Below are 19,003 nucleotides of genomic sequence, written 5' to 3'. Positions count from 1 at the left end.
AACAAAGGGGGCATGTACTTTTTAGGTAACCACAGAATGAGCTTTTGTAAACCATCTCTAGTTCCAGAAGAACTTTGGGGGAAAAGTGGTTGTTGAAGGAGACATAGCCTGTGTGACTTGTAAGACAGACAAAAAAAAAACCCCAAAAACAAAAAATTAAAAAAACAGATGGCAGGCATGAAGCATCCTTGCAGAAACAGGACAGGGCACTAGAAGAACCAGAGCTTTTAGCGTTAAGACAGACCCAGCTCTATCACTAATTGTGTGATTTTAGACTTGTTTTTCTCTCTGAGACTGTAAAGTTTCATCATCTGTAAAATGGAGATAATACTTGAGAGTTAAATGGAGATAATACTTGAGAGTTAAATGAAATGTAGTGTTTAGAACAGAACCTAGCATTTAACAAGTGTTCAATGAATTATGACCAAAGCTACCAATAATAAGCTAGCTTATCCAAGATAGAATAAAATAATTGTCGTCCACTCGTGTAGTGACTCTGTAGCTGGACCTCTGGGAGGTAGGAAGTAAGCTCAAGCTGAAAACAGTTTCTGTAGAATTGTGGGCCAATCTCCTACTGTCAGGCAAAAACCTAGATAAAGACCACATGGTCACCCTACGGATCCTGGAAAGGGAAATATGTCCAAGCACTCTTGCTGTGCCTACCTTTATCCTTATCTCAGTGGGCTGCAATTTCAGAGTTAAGGAAAATTCAACATCCTTATAACAGAATCTGCTAGTCAGTGAAAAGCGGCTGGTCACAAGGGAACAAACAGTTGTTGTAATCTACTGTTCTACAATCTCTCTAATAGTGATACTGAGAAATAATGACCTACTCACAACTTAATATCTGGTAAACTTCCTTGGGTTAGAGGTTGGGGAAGGTTTAAGAAAGTCAAACCGCATATTGAGGCGACTTCTCAGAATTCTGGTGGAAAAAAGGTCATGTACCAGGGCTTGGATTTTGCCAATTCTTCCTGTCTAAAGACAAATATCTTCTGATAAGATGCTTGATAGAACATAAGTTATCAAGTAAGCGACCACCCTCTTATAACAGAGAATTTGAATTGTGGTGAGGGAAGATGGAGTAATTTTGAAGTAATTTGTTAAGAATGGAAAAACACATAGGGAGTGGTCAATGGATTTCTCTTAAGGCAGAAGGAGAGAGAGAAATGAAAATGAGATTCACTTTGACCCACTGGACTTTAGAACTGTTTTTGTTCAAAGAAATTATGTAATAAAAAACACTGAAGACAGAGCATGACACAATTCATTTCTGAAGATAAGTATGCCTAAAATGATCTGTTATAGATTTCTATTCAAAGTACTGGACCATGACAAGATAGGGAACCTGTACCAGAATGCTAAATCAATTCATCAGTTCCTTCATCAACGAAGTCATTTTATGGGGAAAAAAAGTCACATGAACTATAAACATTGTACTCAATGACAGTAGATTTACATTCAGGTTAATACTCCTTATTTTGTGGACCAGTAACAAACAGTTCTTAGACTGGCAGCTGACCAATAGACTCACGTGATCACCTCTATGAAGTCAAGAGCTAGAAAGTAAGGAAGAGGGCCCCAAAACTCAAGTGAAGTGATAAAGAATGTAGTCCTTAACAAAGAAAAGGGTCAGTCCCTGGAGTCCTCGGGCTGCTAGGTCCATAACTAGCAAAGCAAATTCCTGTCTTTTCTGAGATTATTTTAAGTGATTCCCAAATCTGGAATTTTTCATCATTTCTTTATTCAATTTTGTATAGAATAATGTGATTTAGGGAAGGACAAAAAGAGGCATACTCCTATGCCTGAAATCAGATGAGGCTAAAGCATCTAGGGAAAGAGTCTTCTGGTGTGCATCTTAAGTAGAAGGAGAGTAATTATGTTTCTTTTCAGAAACAGGTCAACACCTACTTTCAGAGGCTGTATCTGCGTCATCTGGTATAAAGACTTGTGTTGCGGATCTCCACCTTCAGAGTCCACTATTTTTGCTTAAGAGTGTTATCTTGGTTCCTATACCTGATGACATCTCTCTACCCAGAGGAGGCTATATCCCTTTGTTTGCTTAAGTTATCAATAACCACCAAATTATCCAATGATATATGAGGATCCTTTTGTTTGTTAGGGTCTTTAAAATACTTGGAGAAACTTCTCATTCCCCTTAGTCCTAGAAATATTTTCAGATGAAAAAAGTTACTGAATCTGGAAGTGGCCAGTGTATATGTCCCAACAGAGGCATGTGTTTTGAGAGATCTCACTTTGTCCTATGTAACATTCATTATATACAGTGGTCTTGAGAGTCTGCTATGCCTTTTTGGTATGTGATCTGGATTCCTGACGTTGGCTTTTGTAGCTGTAGCTTCCGGATTCCTAACTGTTGACCTAGGGAAAACAAGATGCAAACAGTCCAAGTAGAGAACACTATCTCAAGCACAAATTATCCCATGAAAAAAGTAGAGAGGAGTTTGGAAGATGGGCAAGCAGTCCAATCCTTGATAAAATATGACTGCTGGTCAGAAGAAGGGTAAGAGGTAAGACTCCTGAGGGGAGGGCAAAAAGGAAATAAGCTGTGATTGGGAAGAAACTGGGGAATAAAAAGCTTTGTAGAACTGAAGATATCTGATCCTGAGTACAAAGACTTTGGAATGGAATCAATTTTACCCTATAAGGAATGAAACGAACATATTCTCTGGGAAAGAAAATTTCTTTTTCAGGGTTGAAGGAGGCGGGACCTATAAGCCTGAGGCTTTGTGGAACCTTGGGTGCTATGTGGTGGTAGAAGAATGCAGAAACATGACTCTTGACTTCCCTGGGAGAAAACAGTTGTGCCCTTTCTCAGGAAGAGAAGAAGGAGAGGTACATGAAGTCTAGCCTCAAAAGAATGAGACCTAGAATACTGTGAGGTTCTCAAACAAAAGAGAAATAAAAAAATATTAGATGTTTTTTATTTTATATTTTCCAGGGTTGGAGTAACTAACACCCAGTATCACCACTTCAAGGTAACTTAGGTAAAAGAAAGAGAATGGTAATCCTTAAGGTCTCTCTGGGAGAAAGAGCAAGAGCTCTGGCCCTCTGAAAGAACTTTCATGCTGGGGGACGGGGCAGGGAGAACTGCACACATCCCTCCTCTTTCCCTTTCAGTTCAGTGCCTGAAACACAAGAAGAGGATCTAGAAATGGTACTTCACTGGTTTTCTGTAGTCAAAGGGACAAACTATTTTTTATCTTAAAAACTCTAAACAGGAGAACATCTGTCTCTGATGTGTCAGCTGGTAAGTAGTATTCCATCTTGATTTAAAAATATGCTTTATAGGAAGATCTTTGGAAACATAGCGGAGTGAGAGATGTCCCCAGAACTCTCCCCTCGAAACAACAATAAGCTGAACATCCAAAACTCAACAAAAAACACCCAAACTGCACATCAGCACATCTGAGCATGGGATCTGCGCATAAGAGTTACAACGGGTCAGATCCCCAGGTGTGGGTTGATGGACTAGGAGAAATGAAGCTGCCTCTCACAGTGCCAGAGCTCCCTGTAGGGGGAGGAGGAGGGGAGAAGCAGCAAGGAGTTCCTGAACAGCCCTGCCTGGGAAAACTGTGAGCTTTTTGCGGCCGGTGGCATGGCCCAGTCATCGGGACAGAAGGCAAAGAAGCGGGACAGCAGAAAAACAACAGCTGATTTTTACTGGCCGTAGTTGTAAAACTGAGGTTGAGCCGCAGTCCCCAGCTCTCAACCCAGAAGGCCCCTCCCCCTATACCCTCCGAGACAGATCACCGTGGAGCCCCAGGGGAATCCGAGCAAACGCTACTGAACCTGTTGCAAATACTGACAGAGACTGAAACTGAGGGTAGCGACTGTGATTAACTATCTACTAGAAAATAAAAAGTCATTTTAAGGCTTTATGTAAAGCAGGGATCCAAGAGGCTTAGACGCCACCTAATGGAAACCAAAAACAAAGTGCTTTCTTTTCAGCAAGCTAAAGAGAGACCTTTATATAATAAATCTTCTTTCTGGAAATAAAGGCAGAATACACTTCCATTAAAACCCAGGAGGAGAAATAGTTCATTAAACACCATGAACAACCGAGGTGACAAGGCATCTCAGAAAGAAAGAGAACAATCTCCAGAAAATAAACTTAAAGGCATAGAAATATGCAACTTGAATAACAGAGAATTCAGGATGGTACTTCTGAAAAAACTCAATGAGTTATGACTCGAGTCATATCGACAATTTCAGGAATTGAAAAAACAACTAGATGAGCAGAATGAGTTCTTTAGCAAGGAGATTGAAACCCTTGAAAACAACAGAATACATCTTCTGGAGATAAAAAAAACACACTTCAAGAGTTGAAAAATGAATCAGCAAGCTTGGAAAATAGAGTCGACCAAATGGAGGAAAGAATCAGTGATATCGAAGACAGAAATCTAGAAATAAATCAGAAGGAAGAAGAGAGAAACCAAAAAATGAAAAATAATGAAAGACAAATACAAGAACTAGCTGATACCATCAGGACAGGAAACAATAACGGGAATTCTCGAAGGTGAGGAAAAGGGACAGGGTCCAGAAAGCATTTTCAGACAAATAGTTGAGGAGAATTCCCAAATCTAAGGAATGAGTTGGAGCTTAGAATTCAAGAAGTCAACAGAACACCTAATTATCTCAACCCAAAAAGGCCTTCACCAAGACACATTTTATTAAAATTATCAAAACTCAACAACAAAGACAGAATTCTCAGGGTAGCCAGGGAGAAGAAAACAGTAATACATAATGGAAACCCCATTAGATTATCCTCGGACTTTTGAGCACAATCCTTACAAGCCAGAAAGGAATGGAATCAAATATTTAAACTATTAAGTGACAGGAACTACCAGCCTAGAATAATGTATCCAGCTAAACTCTCCTTCAGCTATGAAGGAGAAATAAAGATCTTTCCAGACATACAAAAATTGAGGGAATTCTCCACTATGAGGCCTGCAACATAGGAAATATTGAAATGGTTCAGCTCACCTAAAACAAAATGACAAAAAATATATATATAATTATGCCTAAGGTGACTATCAGGCAAACAGATACAGAGGAGTGCAATCCATACTAAAAACAGGTCATTATAAGCTTAAATAAGAAAAGAATTGCTATAGCAAGATAGTAATGAATGTTCAGCATACACAGGGACAAATTGAGCTAACAATGACTGAAAAGAGGAGGATTCAAAGATCCCAATTCGCAAAGGGGAACGGAGATAAGGCATGCACAGAAGAAAATGGATGACCATATATATGTAACTATTCTTTACATTATTTGTTATGGTAACCACACACAGAAGATTCAGAACTAAAGTATATAACATAAAAGAAGAACCAGTGGCAAGACCAACAAAAGTCAATCAAAATAAAGAAAAGAGAAACACAAGGACAAGGAAGCAATAAAAACACCGAGCTATCAGAAAACAAGATAAAATGGCCATGAGAAGACCTCACCAATAAAAAGGCACAGAGTCGCAGAATGGATGAAAAAACAAAACCCAACCATATGGTGCCTCCAAGAGACACATCTCAGCTCCAAAGACAAATATTGACTCAAAGTGAAAGGGTGGAAAATGGTATTTCAAGCAAATGAAATTCAGAGAAAAGCAGGAGTAGTGGTACTAACATTGGATGACACAGACATCAAAATAAAAAAGGTAAAGAAAGATACTAAGGAAAACTTCACATTGATAAAGGGAATCATGCACCAAGAAGACATAACACTTAATAATATCTATGCTCCCAATCAGTGAGCCCCGAAATATGTAAAGCAATTACAAACAGAACTAAAGGGAGAAACAGACCAAAACATTATCGTAGTAGGGGACCTAAATACCCAACATCGCTAGCTATCAGGGAAATGCAAATCAAAGCCATAATGAGATACTATCTCACACCTGTTAGAATAGCTATATTCAACAGGACAAGAAATAACAAATGTTGGAGAGGATGCAGAGAATAAGGAACCCTCATACACTGTTGGTGGGAATGCAAATTGGTACGGCCACTACGGAAAACAGTATGGAGGTTCCTCAAAAAACTAAGAATTGATCTACCATATGATCCAGCAATCTCTCTACTGAGTATTTACCCCAAAGACTTGAAAACTCAAATCCATAAAGATATTTGTACATCGATGTTCATAGCAGCATTATTCACGGTGGCCAGGTCATGGAAGCAACTGAAATGTCTTACAAATGATGACTGGATAAAGAAGCTGTGGTACATATATACAATGAAATATTTCTCAGCCATAAGAAGAGATGAAATACTGCCACTTGTGACAACATGGATAAACCTCGAGATAATCGAGATAATCATGCTACGCGAAATAAGCCAGACAGAAAAAGTTGAAAATCACATAATATCACTTATATGTGGGAAATAAACCTAAAAGCAACAAATGAACAGGACAAACAAACAGAAACCCATGGACATGGACTACAAACTTGTGGTTACCAGAAGGTATGGGGTGAGGGAGGAGGAGGGAGGAATATGGGGTAAAGGGGGTCAAATATAGCGGATAGGGGGAGGGTGGTTTGGGTAAAAGGGATCAAATATATGGTAGCTGAAGGAAACTGGACTATGGGTAGTAAACACAGAATATACAGATGTCAAATTATAATGTACACTTGAAAATTATATAATTGTATTAACCATGTTACTCCAATAAATTTAATTTAAAGAAAAAGCTTTATAATGATTTCAAGAGAAATGGCATAGGACTGATAAATCAGAAAAATTTTGGCAATTGAAATGCCAGAGATTTATAATACATCTACTTCTTCCATTTTGTATTCATTATCAAAGGATACTTAATGATAGAAAACAAAGGGTTCCAGAATTGCTCAATTTGTTTTGTTAAATAAGTTAGTCTAAAGTGTAAATAAAACTTTTTTTTTTTTAGTTTTGCACTGCAATGTACTTTTATTTACTCTGTGGCTATCCAGGTCTCATCTAGATCATGGAGTTCTCAGATTGGATGGCAGCACACCATTTCCACTTTCTGTAATCCTGTCATGCATGTAATACAGAAATAAAAATTCCCTTCTGATATAGCTATTTTTCAAATAGGTCAGTTTCCTGATCTTATTTACTGCATAAGCATCACTGTTTTCCTATTTAAAAAATATCACTTAGTGGCTTCCTTAATAAGTGTGAGTCAAAATTTCAGAAATGTCTCAAAAATGAACTTTTAATCATTTAGTCTTCAGTTTCAGCTACTTGTGCCTGTAAAGCAGGGGTCCCAAACCTCCAACCAGTATCAGTCCATGCTTGTTAGAAATGGGCTGCACAGCAGGAGGTGAGCATCGGGTGAGCAAGTGAAGCTTCATCTGTATTTGCAGTGGCTCCCCAGTGCTAGCTAGCATCACCACCTTAGCTCATCAGGCATTAGATTCTCGTAGGAACACCAGTCTCTGGTGTCAAAAAGATTGGAGACCGCTGATGTAAAGGATGTTAGATGGCTGAACCCTAAAGACAGGTCATTTCTATATATACCCATTCTCTGCAGGAAAATCATGTGACTGCACTGAATTCCCCACCACAAAATTATAAATTACTGTAGAATTGTCAGTTCAATGTCAATTGGATAGTTGTCATACAAAAAGGCATACAGACCACACATTATTGAGTTACAAAGCAGCAGGATAATGTAGCACAATATAGACTGTGAGATTAACTTTAGAGAGGAGAGGGTGAGTAATTGTATAGAAGTAACATTTTATCTACTATAAAAATGCATAACTTATACAAAACCTACAAACAGTGAAGAGAGTATGGTAAATACAAGATTTGTAAAAACTATGCACAAAACCCACTGTAATTAGGAAAAGAGGAGAGGTTTATATAAGTAGCAGTTTTTTAAAGGTAACTTTTTCTATTATCAATTACACATTAACATACACATATTAATTGAAAATATGCTACAACCAATGTCTAGAAAAGCAGTTCAACGTTTCCTAAATGGATTTTCCCTCACATTTAATGTATAATGTAGTTGTTAATACTGCACAAGTATAATTAAGCAATGTTTAATTACTTTTAAACAAAGATAAAGGGATTTTCTCCCTTAAAACAAGTTTTAACATCAAAACCTATGATTACAAAATTTAAAACTTTTAGCAGTCTATTTCAAATGAAAACCATTACACACTTCTCAAATGTTCTTTATATTCTAGGTATGTCAACTTAGGTATGTTATCTAGCATAGAATCCTTCAGAGATATTTGATATTTCAGTCTCTCTCTCTTCACTGGATTTTTTTTTTCCTTTCTTTTTTTTCTGCTGGCCCTGCCTTCACTTTCTTCATTAGTATTCTCTATTATGTTGTGGTTGATTACTGTCTTGAACATCAGATCAAGAGTCTTTGAACCTGTTTGTTCTTTTTGTAGCTTTTTGTTTGGCCCTTTCTTCCTTTGACCTTTGGTTTTATTTGCTTCTTCATGCTGTCTTTGTTCTGCAAGAGATTTATTCAGCACTTGTGTGATTGCAGAATCTCCTTGGCTAACCAAACACATGTTCTTAAACTTCTTAAACATCTGTAAGACTTCCATGATAATCAAACTCACTTTGAACCACCATATTTTTTTCACTGTTCTAATCATCTGTTCCTGAGCTTGTTGCATTGTGACCTGAAAAGAAGCCAAGTTCATCCAAGGCCTCAATACATCTGTTCGAATCAAAATTATCAATTTTAAGTGAATTTTTTATAATGGCATGTATGCTTTGAAGTTAAGAATCCATTGACGTTTCTCACTCCTCCACTTTCTTAATTCTTGGCTTCTTTCCTTCATCTTCTGCTACTTAGTTTCCATTTGTTCCTCATGCTTGCATTTTCTATCTGCTGCTTCTTTCTCACATTGGCCTTTCAGCATATTCCTTCTATGAATAGTCTGAAAGTTTCTTCCACCATTTCTTGATCATCTCTTTCCTCTTCAGAATCAGAGGTTGACATAACCCCTGTTTTAACGAAATGTTCCCTGATTCAACTTCTTCCCACTTTTTTTGTCTGGCTCTTCTCTTAGCTTATCTTCTTTCTGGACTTCCTCATCCTTTATAAACTGTTTTTTAGGTTGTTTTTCCTCTTGCCCCCTTTTCTTACTTTTGTCTCCTTCAGTTACCATGTCACTCTCTGAAGGACAGGTCTGTTTTACCATTTGGAGTCTACCTCTTGGTTTTGGAATCCTGACTTCCGTGGCTGCAGGTCATCCTTTTTAAGGACTCACTTTTAGATTTACAGATGATGTTACTATTGTCATCACTCCTACCTTTAGTTTCTACTTGCTTTTCTGCCTTTCTCTTTCTCCTTCTCAAAAGAAGGTGGGACATCTGAATGACTGAATCTAAGAGGGGGAAACCCTGAGGATTTTCCTACTGCCACCATTTTAGAATAAGGTTTTCTAGTTAAAGCAAGTAAAATTTTCCAGGTTTAAAAATAAATGGCACCTATAAACAAATATGTAAACCTCTCCTAAATTTAACATTACTTTCTGTTTAAAATGCAAGACATCAATTTTTCCTCATCAGAGAAGGACTCTGATTTCTGTGGAGCATAAATTCTAAAAAATCTTGAAGGTATTATGAAATATTTAAATGATTAGTTAAAAGCACTATTTCCACTTGCTGAAACATGTCAGCAAACATTGTTTAGTGTTCAGGCTAGCTGCCTCAAGCTAACGTATAAAAAACCACAACAATACGTATATTCTATTTTTGCTGCTATTTTGTCCAATCCTACAGTTCTATTGCTAAAGCTTAAGGACTGAGAATGAAGATAAATAATTCTTGACTTTTGCTTAGCTTTAAGGTCTTTGCACTTGTGAAAAAAGACTCTAAGGAAATAGGAAATACTTTAGTATTTTTAACTATTTTCAATATCTCAAAGGTATAGTGGATATAAAACTCTAATTTTGTTTTTCTACGTATTAAAATGATCAGAACATGTTAACTTAATTTATTTGAAAGATAACGCTAAAAATTTATTTAGCACTATGTTTAGGGTTCTCTTATTTGTCAGTTTATTTAGAATTGCAGGTATTTAATTTCAATATTTATTTTTACTGTAATTTGACAGGCAGACCAGTGATGTAGGAAAAAACCTCTAATGGGGCCTTTTAATAGTTAATTTTTTTCTCCCTTTTAAACCACGTATGTACTAAAAGGAGAAAACTAGAGTATACCAATTTCAAACAAGTGGATTGTTCAAAAGAATTTCAGTATCAAACCGAAAGTGTTAACCAGAGTGATATGAATCCCACGAGATGGTTTCATTTTGACCTAATGTTACTCATTCGACTGCCTTAAAGGAAGTAGGTTGGCCGTTATGATAGATAATGGGAGAATTCTTTGTGATGTCCACTACCAGTCAACTTTTTGATATATAATACTAAGTTTAAGGTGTTATGTGTTGATTTAATATACATATATATTGCAAAATTAACACGGGAGCAGTAATCACCACAAATACTTACCATTGGGAGGGGTAAAAACATTTAAGATCTACTCTCTTAGCAACTTTCAAGGATATAATGCGGTACTGTTAACTATAATCGCTATGTTGTACATTAAGGCTCCAGAACTCATTCATCTTATAGTGGACATCTGTACCCTTTGAACAACATCTCATTTCCCCTAGCCCCTGGTAACTACCATTCTACTGTTTTTACATGTTCAGCTTTTTAAAAATTCCACATATAAGCGAGATCATACAGTATTTGTCTTTCTCTGTCTGACTTACCTAAGCATAATGCCCTCAAGGTCCATTCATGTTGTCATGAATGGCAGGATTTCCTTCTTTATCATGGCTGAATAATATTCTGTTGTATATATGCGCCACATCTTCTTTACCCATTCATACAGATCATTTTCACATGTTTTCATGTTACCAATTACTATCCTTTCATTTCAGCTTGAAGAACTTCTTTCAGCATCTCCTGTGAGGCAGGTCTACTGGTGATAAACTCCTTCAGCTTTTGTTTGCCTGGGAAAGTCGTTATATGTCCTTAGGACAACTTTGCTGGATAGAGTATTCTTGGTTGGCAGATCTTTTTTCCTTTCAGCATTTTGAATATTCCACTCTCTCCTGGCCTGGAAGGTTTCTGCTGAGAAATCTGCTGACAGCCTTATGGGGGTTCCCTTGTAAGTTACAAACTTCTTTTCTCTTGTGGCCCTTAGGATTCTTTGTCTTTGATTTTTGACAGTTTTATTACAATGGATCTTAGAGAAGATCTCTTTGAGTTTGTTTTGGGATCTATGAATTTCACAAACTTGGATGTTCAAATCATTCCCCTGATTTGGGTGGTTCTTAAGCCATTATTTCTCCCTGGAAGACTGCCACAAATTAAATATTAATGATTATTCTTTTCGTTCCACTCTCACTCTCCTCTCTTGAGATTCCAATAATTCGTACATTGTTTCTTTTGATAGTTACCCATAAGGCACATAGGCTTTCTTTATTCTTTTTCATTCTTTTCTCTTTGTTCTCCTCTGATTGGATAATTTCAATGGTCCTCTCTTCTAATTCACAGATTATTTCTTCTGCTTGATACATTCTGCTGGTAATGCTCTCTATTGCATTTTCACTTATTCATTGTATTTTTCAGCTCAAGTCGTTTGGTTCTTTTGATTTCTATCTCTGTTTAATCTCATTTTGTTTGTGTATTGTTTTCCTGATTTCATTGAATTGTTTTTCTATTTTGTTGCAACTCACTGAGTTTCTTTAAAACAGCTATTTTTAACTTTTCATTAGGTAAATTGCAGATCTCCATGTCTAAGTTTGGTTACTGGTAGATTATTATGATTCTTTGGCAGTGTTATGTTTCCTTCATTTTTCATGTTCCTTAAAGTCTTGCACTGCTGTCTTCACATTTGAAGTAGCAGTCACTTATAACCATCATTACTTTGACTTTAGGAGAGAAAATACCTTCCATCTGCCCTGCTAGGAATTCTGAGGGTTTCACAGACCTTCTATGGTTATATCTGCTCCACATTTCTTGTTCCCTTTTCTGGCAGAATTCTTAAGCCTGGATGCCTTCTCTCCATCATGCAATACACCAGGACAGGTGCTAACAGCCTCCCTTTTGCTTGCCCAAGAGTGGTGCTAAAGCTCAACTTTGTGTTCTCTCCATGGCTCAGAGTCTGGCTGGCTTTCTGCACATACTCGCTAGTCATCTAACAAAGCTTTCTCTCACCACCATCAGGAACACACAAGGATAGAAGAGTGTGCATGGAACACTAGGGGTACCTATGGGCCAATTGGAGGGATCTATGGGCTAAGTGTCCCTAGCAGTTTGTTGGTGGGTTTCTTGATGGAGTCTACAATGCCATTAGTAAGATCCATGTCCCTTTAATGTCCTCTGAGACTCCTGTCTGCCTCTCTCTAAGGCTCTTTCTGCCCCGCAGTCAGGAAGCTCATGACTCACTACTCTGGATGGGGTGAAAGGGCAAAGGGTCTCTTTAGCAACGTCCTGTATAGTTGGGGAAGCCAGGTGCCCACTCACATGGTCTCAATTTCTCTGCAGTAGAAATCACAGGAGAGAAGTTCTCTCTTGGCACTGAGCCATACCACCTTGAGGAAGAGGTGACATAAGTAAAGTCAAACAGTTCCTCTTACTCTCTCCAATGCATCTAAACTTGTATTTTTTTGCTCCAACAGCGTGCTGGAACTTTTCCACTGGACTCCTGGACTTCCACCGAGGCTCTGTTTATGGGTGATTATCTAAGACAGTGTTCTACAGGGGCTCTTGGACTGTATGTAACTGAGAGCAACTAGAGCCAGTGTGTGGGCCACTGCAGGGTACACAACCAAGACTGAGATCTGTCTGCCTATTACCTGAGGCACAAGTGGACAACATTCCCCCCCAGGTCCCTTAGCATATGATGTTAGATCTCATAGCTTCCACAAAAGCACTTTTGTCCATGGATGGATGCTAAATTGTTGTTGGGGGGAAGGATACAGACAAGGGATGTCTTATTTGGCCACCTTCCCGATGTACTGACTACTTTTAATAAGAAGGTACATTGCACTAATGTGGCAGTGGACATATAATCTATGGGTAGCTGTTGATGAAGTTTAGGAAGATAAGGGAAAAGTAAGCGATTGCTATTATCCAGAGCTTCTCATGAGCCTTGAGAAGAATTTAATTTGTGGCAGTCTTCCAGGGAGACAGCCTTGGAAAATAAACATTGGACATCGGGACTGGCCTCGTGCTATTTAGCTTATTTTTGTACTCTTCACAAAAGTAGAAGGCAAGATGAACAATCCAGTTTTTAATAATGTGTTTAAACACTTAATGAGGCTAACGGTGAACATATTTTTCAGAGTTCAATTATATCACATTTGTAGCTGCAAGCTACAGAGATAAAAACTGTTTTGCTAACTGAAATTTTCCCCATCTCTAAGAACAGAAATATCTTACTTTTTCGATGAAGAAACTCTGCAACCAAAGCTGCTACATGGACATAACACATTGCTGCCTGAAAAAGGATGACAAAGAAAACACTGTCAGAATGTGCTCCAGGGGTTTGGTAGGGTTGTATTTAAAACAAAGCCTTAGTCACCTCTGAAAAATCTCCATTTTTTACATGAATCTTGGCCATGCTATCTAGCCAGGTTTTCCTGAGCTCTGGGGTGCTTGCATAGGACTTGGCTAAGCTATACTGGAGATCAATTAACATTTCAGGGTCTTTCTCATGTTCCTTCATTTGAGCAGTGGCCATAAGAACGGTACGGATTCTCTTGGTCAAGTCTTTGACTTCTGTGGGAAATGCAGTTGCCTAATTTCAAAACAGACAAAAAAAAAAGACATGTTTATTAATATTATTGATGTGCTCTAAGCCTTGGCATCCAATCCTGGGAATAACATATGACTTTTTACTCCTTGTTACAGTTCTTGGTATTTGGTTCTTGGTTCCTGGCATGTGGCACATCTAAAGAGCTTTCATTCTTTTTAAAATATCCAAACTAGCTCAGGCTTCAAAGGCTCTAAACTTGATGACAGTATAGTCACAACACATAAAAGCATGGACTCTGGAGTCAGACTACCTGGCTTTGAACCCTAGCTCTTCTACTGTGATTTTTACAGCCATGAGAGCAATCTATATTCGCCTGACTGTGTAATTTTAGTTACAACACTAACTAAAAATTGACAGCATACTATGTACCAGGCAGTGGTCTAGGTGCTTTACATGTTTTAACTTTTATGACAACCCTGTGAATTAAGTACCATCAAAATTCATTTTACCAATGGAAAACTGAGGCACATGACAGTCAAGTAGCTTGGCCAAAGATTCATATTTGTTAAGTGGTAGAGATAAGTTTTACATCCAGGTAGTCTGGCTCTAGAGCTGGTGATCCTAGCTACTCTTCCATATGGATAAGCATATCTATCTCATCCACTGACAACCACATACATCTTACCACATAAGGTGAAAACCATACTGGAAAAATGTCCACTTATACAAATAAGAGTTTATGAACCACAGAATACTCTAAAAAGATTATTAACCTCTCTCGAAGTATTGTTTTTACCCTCCAAAATCACTAAGTTAGAATCTCCTCTTTATTCTGGCCATTAAGATAGTCTGATCACTTCTTAACCCCACTAGAGCAAATCACAATTATCTGTATAATTCAAAGAAGATGAATGAAGGACGAACGTAAGGGCTAGAGAGCTTTTCAATGTGAATATAACCAAATGTTAAGAAAATGCTTTTTAGAAGTGCCTTCTTGATTCCTTTAAAAAAAATAATAATATACATAAAAGCTCCTTCTTACACATTGAGATTACATTTACTGGGAGATAGGCATATTTTGCTATAATAGAGTTTATTGGTAGTAACTGTCATAACAGAATAAAACTAAGTCATTTCAGAAATGAGTCATGAAAAAGATTTCCTATCAAGGAGAGCTAAAACAGACACCATTGACTTTGAAAAAGTTACTAATCCAACATTTATATAACATGGAATTAAGGATGGTAAGTAACTAGTAAAATAAACTCTTGAGAGTATGAATAAAAGATCCTAAATGACAGAAGTTGTTTCTGTGTTCATGGGATTAGTTAGAGCATATACTGATCTCCTAGTGAACCAGCAGAACTGGCTGGAAAGCAAACTTTCCCAGCCTGAGGACAGCTGGCACTACTCAGTGTATTTTTTTTTCCGCTCTAAGCAATGTTCCTGTGGGAATTTTTCTTTGCTACATAGATTCTACATGTTCCAAACATCAAGTATGCTATGGCTATGAGTTTTATTTTTTTCATTTTTATACAATATTATCAAATTATGCTGGAAGATGATCTTTCCCAAGAATGGGGATGATTCCTCTGGGGAGTGGGGAATCCTCTAATTGGCAAAGGATTCCTCTTCCCTCGCACACATGTATCACTGAAGATAAGAACCTACTCTCCATGCAATAAAACAACAAATGAATTATGACAATGTTACCGGTTTTAAGCATATAGGTAAGAAAGAGGAATGGTGGTCAGGGTCTTTAGGTGTGCCAACATGTATCTATGGCAAGCCACTATTAGTTAACAGATGATTCTTGAAACTCAGGAAGTCATCAAATAATGAATCCCATTTGTATCATTCTTCTTTTGTTGGCAATGGATCAGGCAGCTGTTAGCTGCTCTAAGAAGTGAAATTTCCTGAAATTTCAAACTCAGCACTTAATTAAGCAATATTATAAATGGCAACAACTGTTAGGAAAGAAAGGATCCATTTATTTTCTGAGCAAGTTTAGAAATCAAGCCCAGAAAAAAAATATTTAAACACTACTAGCTATAACAGCTGTGGATATACAGTATAGTCAATCATCTAATATTGAATATTTGCTATACATCAGAGTGTTCTAGGTGTTAGAAATACAGTGGTGTACAAGACAAAGCCTTGACTCATGAAGCTTATATTCTATACACTCTATTCTAGGAGTGTAAACTTCCCTAACAGTGAAAGTGGTTGTAATTTATTACTTGAAGTAAGAACATACCTTCATCGGTCTGTCACTATTTGCGAAATTATTAATAATGAATAAAGACTCCTGAAATCTCGATCCTCCACTTAGTGCTACATCAGCTATCAGCTGGCTTACAGCAATTATTATCTGTGGAAGAAACAAGCATTACTTGTCAAATGTCTTGAACAAATGCTATTTATTTTCATCATTGTATAACCCCACAAGCACTCATATGAAATGTTTCTTTTAAAGATTCTACACAGTTCCATTATAATCTACCTTCTTCAGACATGAGGGGCTTAAATTCTTCTACTGAAGTAACAACTTCAAAGGTCCCAATTTCAAATTTTATTGGAACTTTTCTTGGTTAGATGTGAAAATTTTTTCAAAGCTCATAGTTCCGCTAGACCCAAAACAGTCTCATAATAGTGAACTGAAATAAGAGTGGTCAGGTCTCCATTTTGAATATGCTTGCTAGGTAGCACCTATAGCAAAGCTTGGAATAAATGACATTTTCTTCAATGGGTTCTCATTCTTTTTCACTAGCCCAGGTACTGGACTCTCAACTCTAGCACCTCAGCTCCCTTCTTTGTTTCTGATTAGGACCTACCTAGTTTAGACAGCAGTATATGTAATGGCCTTTGATGGTGCTTTTTACTCTCAGGATCCCTTTGAGGAATGCCTAAATGATTCATGCTAAGGTGTTAATGGCTGGAAACTTTACTCTCTGGTCCTTGGAAGCAGTACACTATAGGAGCTAAGAGTGCAGACTCCAGAGTCAAACTGCCTCAGGTTCAAATCCTGACTTTATCAATTATTCATCTTGTGTCTTTCGAAAAGTTATTTAACCCTTCTGTGCCTCACTTTCTTCATTTGTAATATGGAAATGATAACTCTTAAAGAGATGTTCTAAGGATCAAAGAGGTCATAATCAAAATAATTCTAGTGAACCCTTAATTGAGCGCTTACTATGGTTTTAAGTCTTCGCATTTATTAATTCATTTATATTTAAATAAAGGACTTGAGAGAACTGATGCTTTGACCCAGAAGAACAGAACTTAATGGGGGAATTTCAGGCATGCCGGCATAGTAACTGTAGAAATGTTTTGGAGGAAGGTGATATTCAAGTGACACCTCATATAAAGGTGAACTATAAAAGTTATAACATATAATGCTGGCTCTAGTATCTAAAGGTAACTAACTATATAGCAGGTTTTTACCAGAAGAATATACTTTTATCCAATTTTCACATTACTAATGACACTTCTAAAAACCTGCTTATGGCTGTTTCCCCACTTATAACCCAGTTTCCAATAAACAATTCCAATGGAAAAGACCATTGATATAAATATGTATCAATGCAGTCAAGATATAAATATGACCAAGGAATTCCCATATTACAAAGAGGTCTACTCGGCCACGAAGTCCCAATTTTGGTTTTGTTCGGAGCTGTTTCATCAAATAAGCAGAAAAATATTGTTGAATACTATCATGTGCTAAATGTTGAATACTATCATGTGCCAAACATCTATTACATACTAGGCATTGTGCCTGGCACTATACACACGTTATTTTTATCCCTTATGATAAAAGTAACCCTGCAAGGTAAAATGAGGCAAATAGTTAAGACAGATTGAGGAACTTGCTTAGGGTCACAGAGTAAATAATTAGCTGAGCTATGATTAAGGCCAGGTAGGTCTGAGTTCTAAGTTCATACTTTTCACTATGCCTTGAAACTTCTCTAATTTTTTACTTACTGAGCATGCTGGAAAATGAAAACCACAAAAGGTACTACCTATTATGAAATATTTAACAAGTATTTTGTTATTTAATCATCTCATTTAATCCTTACAACAATCCTATGAAGTAGGTACAAATATTTACCACTATTTCATATATGAAGAAACTGAGGCACTGACAGACTAAGAAAGTAACTTGCTCAAGGTCACTCAGTGTGTTGTAGTCCTGGAATCTGAACTAGAGCATATGCTCTTAACATCCATGCTCTAGAGCAGGACTGTCCAACAGAAATATGATGTGAGCCGTATATGTAATTTTAAGTTGTCTAGAATGCACACTATTAAGTAAAAAGACACAGATGAATTTTAATATTTTACTTAGCACAATATATCCAAAATATCATTTCAACATATGGTAAATATAAAACGATTAAGATATTTTACTTTTTTGGTACTTAGTCTTCAAAAGCCAATATATATTTTATATTTATGGCACATCTCAATTCGGACTAGCCACATTTTAAGCGCTAAATGCCCACATGTGGCTAATAGCTATTGTATTGGACTGGGTACCTCTAGACCTTGATCTAGAGGCTAAAGGTTGAATAAAAGAAAGAAGAGGTGCTTTGATTTTCGCTGACCTGCAGATGTGTCCTCAAAAAGGTTTTCCTTTTGGTATATTCAAAGTTGTTTCTCATCAGAAGATACAAAAGTGCAGATGCTTCATTCCTAGTTGAGCTAATTTTTGAGGTGCAGCACTTTAAAACCTCATAGCAAAATGCGGCACACATGTTTACTCTTCCTTTGAAAAAGGCTGAGGGAAACTAAAGAACAGAAAAAAAACATAAGTATCTAAACACCCAATCATAAAATTTAATCAACCATCAAGTGCCTGCTATATTCTCACCTAAAACTATGCTTGATGATTTGAAGATACATAATGAACAAAGGACCAGGGCCACACACCTTTTAAATAGTTAAAAACATGAAGGCCAGCATGTGTCAACGACAGAACAATTCACATGAATATACAAGACACCACAAAAATGTGAGGTACTGTCTATAAATGCTATAGGTGTGAGAAGAGCTCACGATGGTCTGGAAAAGATGATAAGTAGGTTCTTGATAATATATACTAAATTAACGAATGACTAAAATGACGAATAATTGATGGGTCTCAATTTGGGCCTTAAAAATCGAAAGGACAATCTGCATTATTTACTCTTCTGCTTTATGTTTAAATAGTTCCTTATATTATGAACTTCCAAATGTTAATAAAATTATAG

At 37.1% G+C, this 19,003-nt stretch overlaps 1 protein-coding gene and 1 pseudogene across 6 annotated transcripts in view; both read right to left on the bottom strand.

The window, feature by feature from the left end:
- Nucleotides 1-19,003, bottom strand: part of DOCK11 (dedicator of cytokinesis 11) — a 178,262-nt gene that overhangs the window by 24,695 nt on the left and 134,564 nt on the right. For all 6 annotated transcript variants that reach the window (XM_011380184.2, XM_011380187.2, XM_023523307.1 and 3 more), the window contains 4 exons: nt 18,359-18,541; nt 16,012-16,125; nt 13,581-13,796; nt 13,439-13,496 (listed from right to left, as the gene is read on the bottom strand). In XM_011380184.2, the coding sequence (XP_011378486.1) occupies nt 13,439-13,496; nt 13,581-13,796; nt 16,012-16,125; nt 18,359-18,541 (571 nt within the window). The remainder of the gene's footprint in view (nt 1-13,438; nt 13,497-13,580; nt 13,797-16,011; nt 16,126-18,358; nt 18,542-19,003) is intronic.
- On the bottom strand, nt 8,168-9,350 carry LOC111731648 (annotated as a pseudogene).

This window comes from Pteropus vampyrus, unplaced genomic scaffold (genome assembly GCF_000151845.1).
Source record: "Pteropus vampyrus isolate Shadow unplaced genomic scaffold, Pvam_2.0 Scaffold390, whole genome shotgun sequence".
Taxonomy (NCBI): Eukaryota; Metazoa; Chordata; class Mammalia; order Chiroptera; family Pteropodidae; genus Pteropus; species Pteropus vampyrus.
Note: the sequence above shows the minus strand (reverse complement) of the source record. Positions and strands in the feature narration are given on the sequence as shown.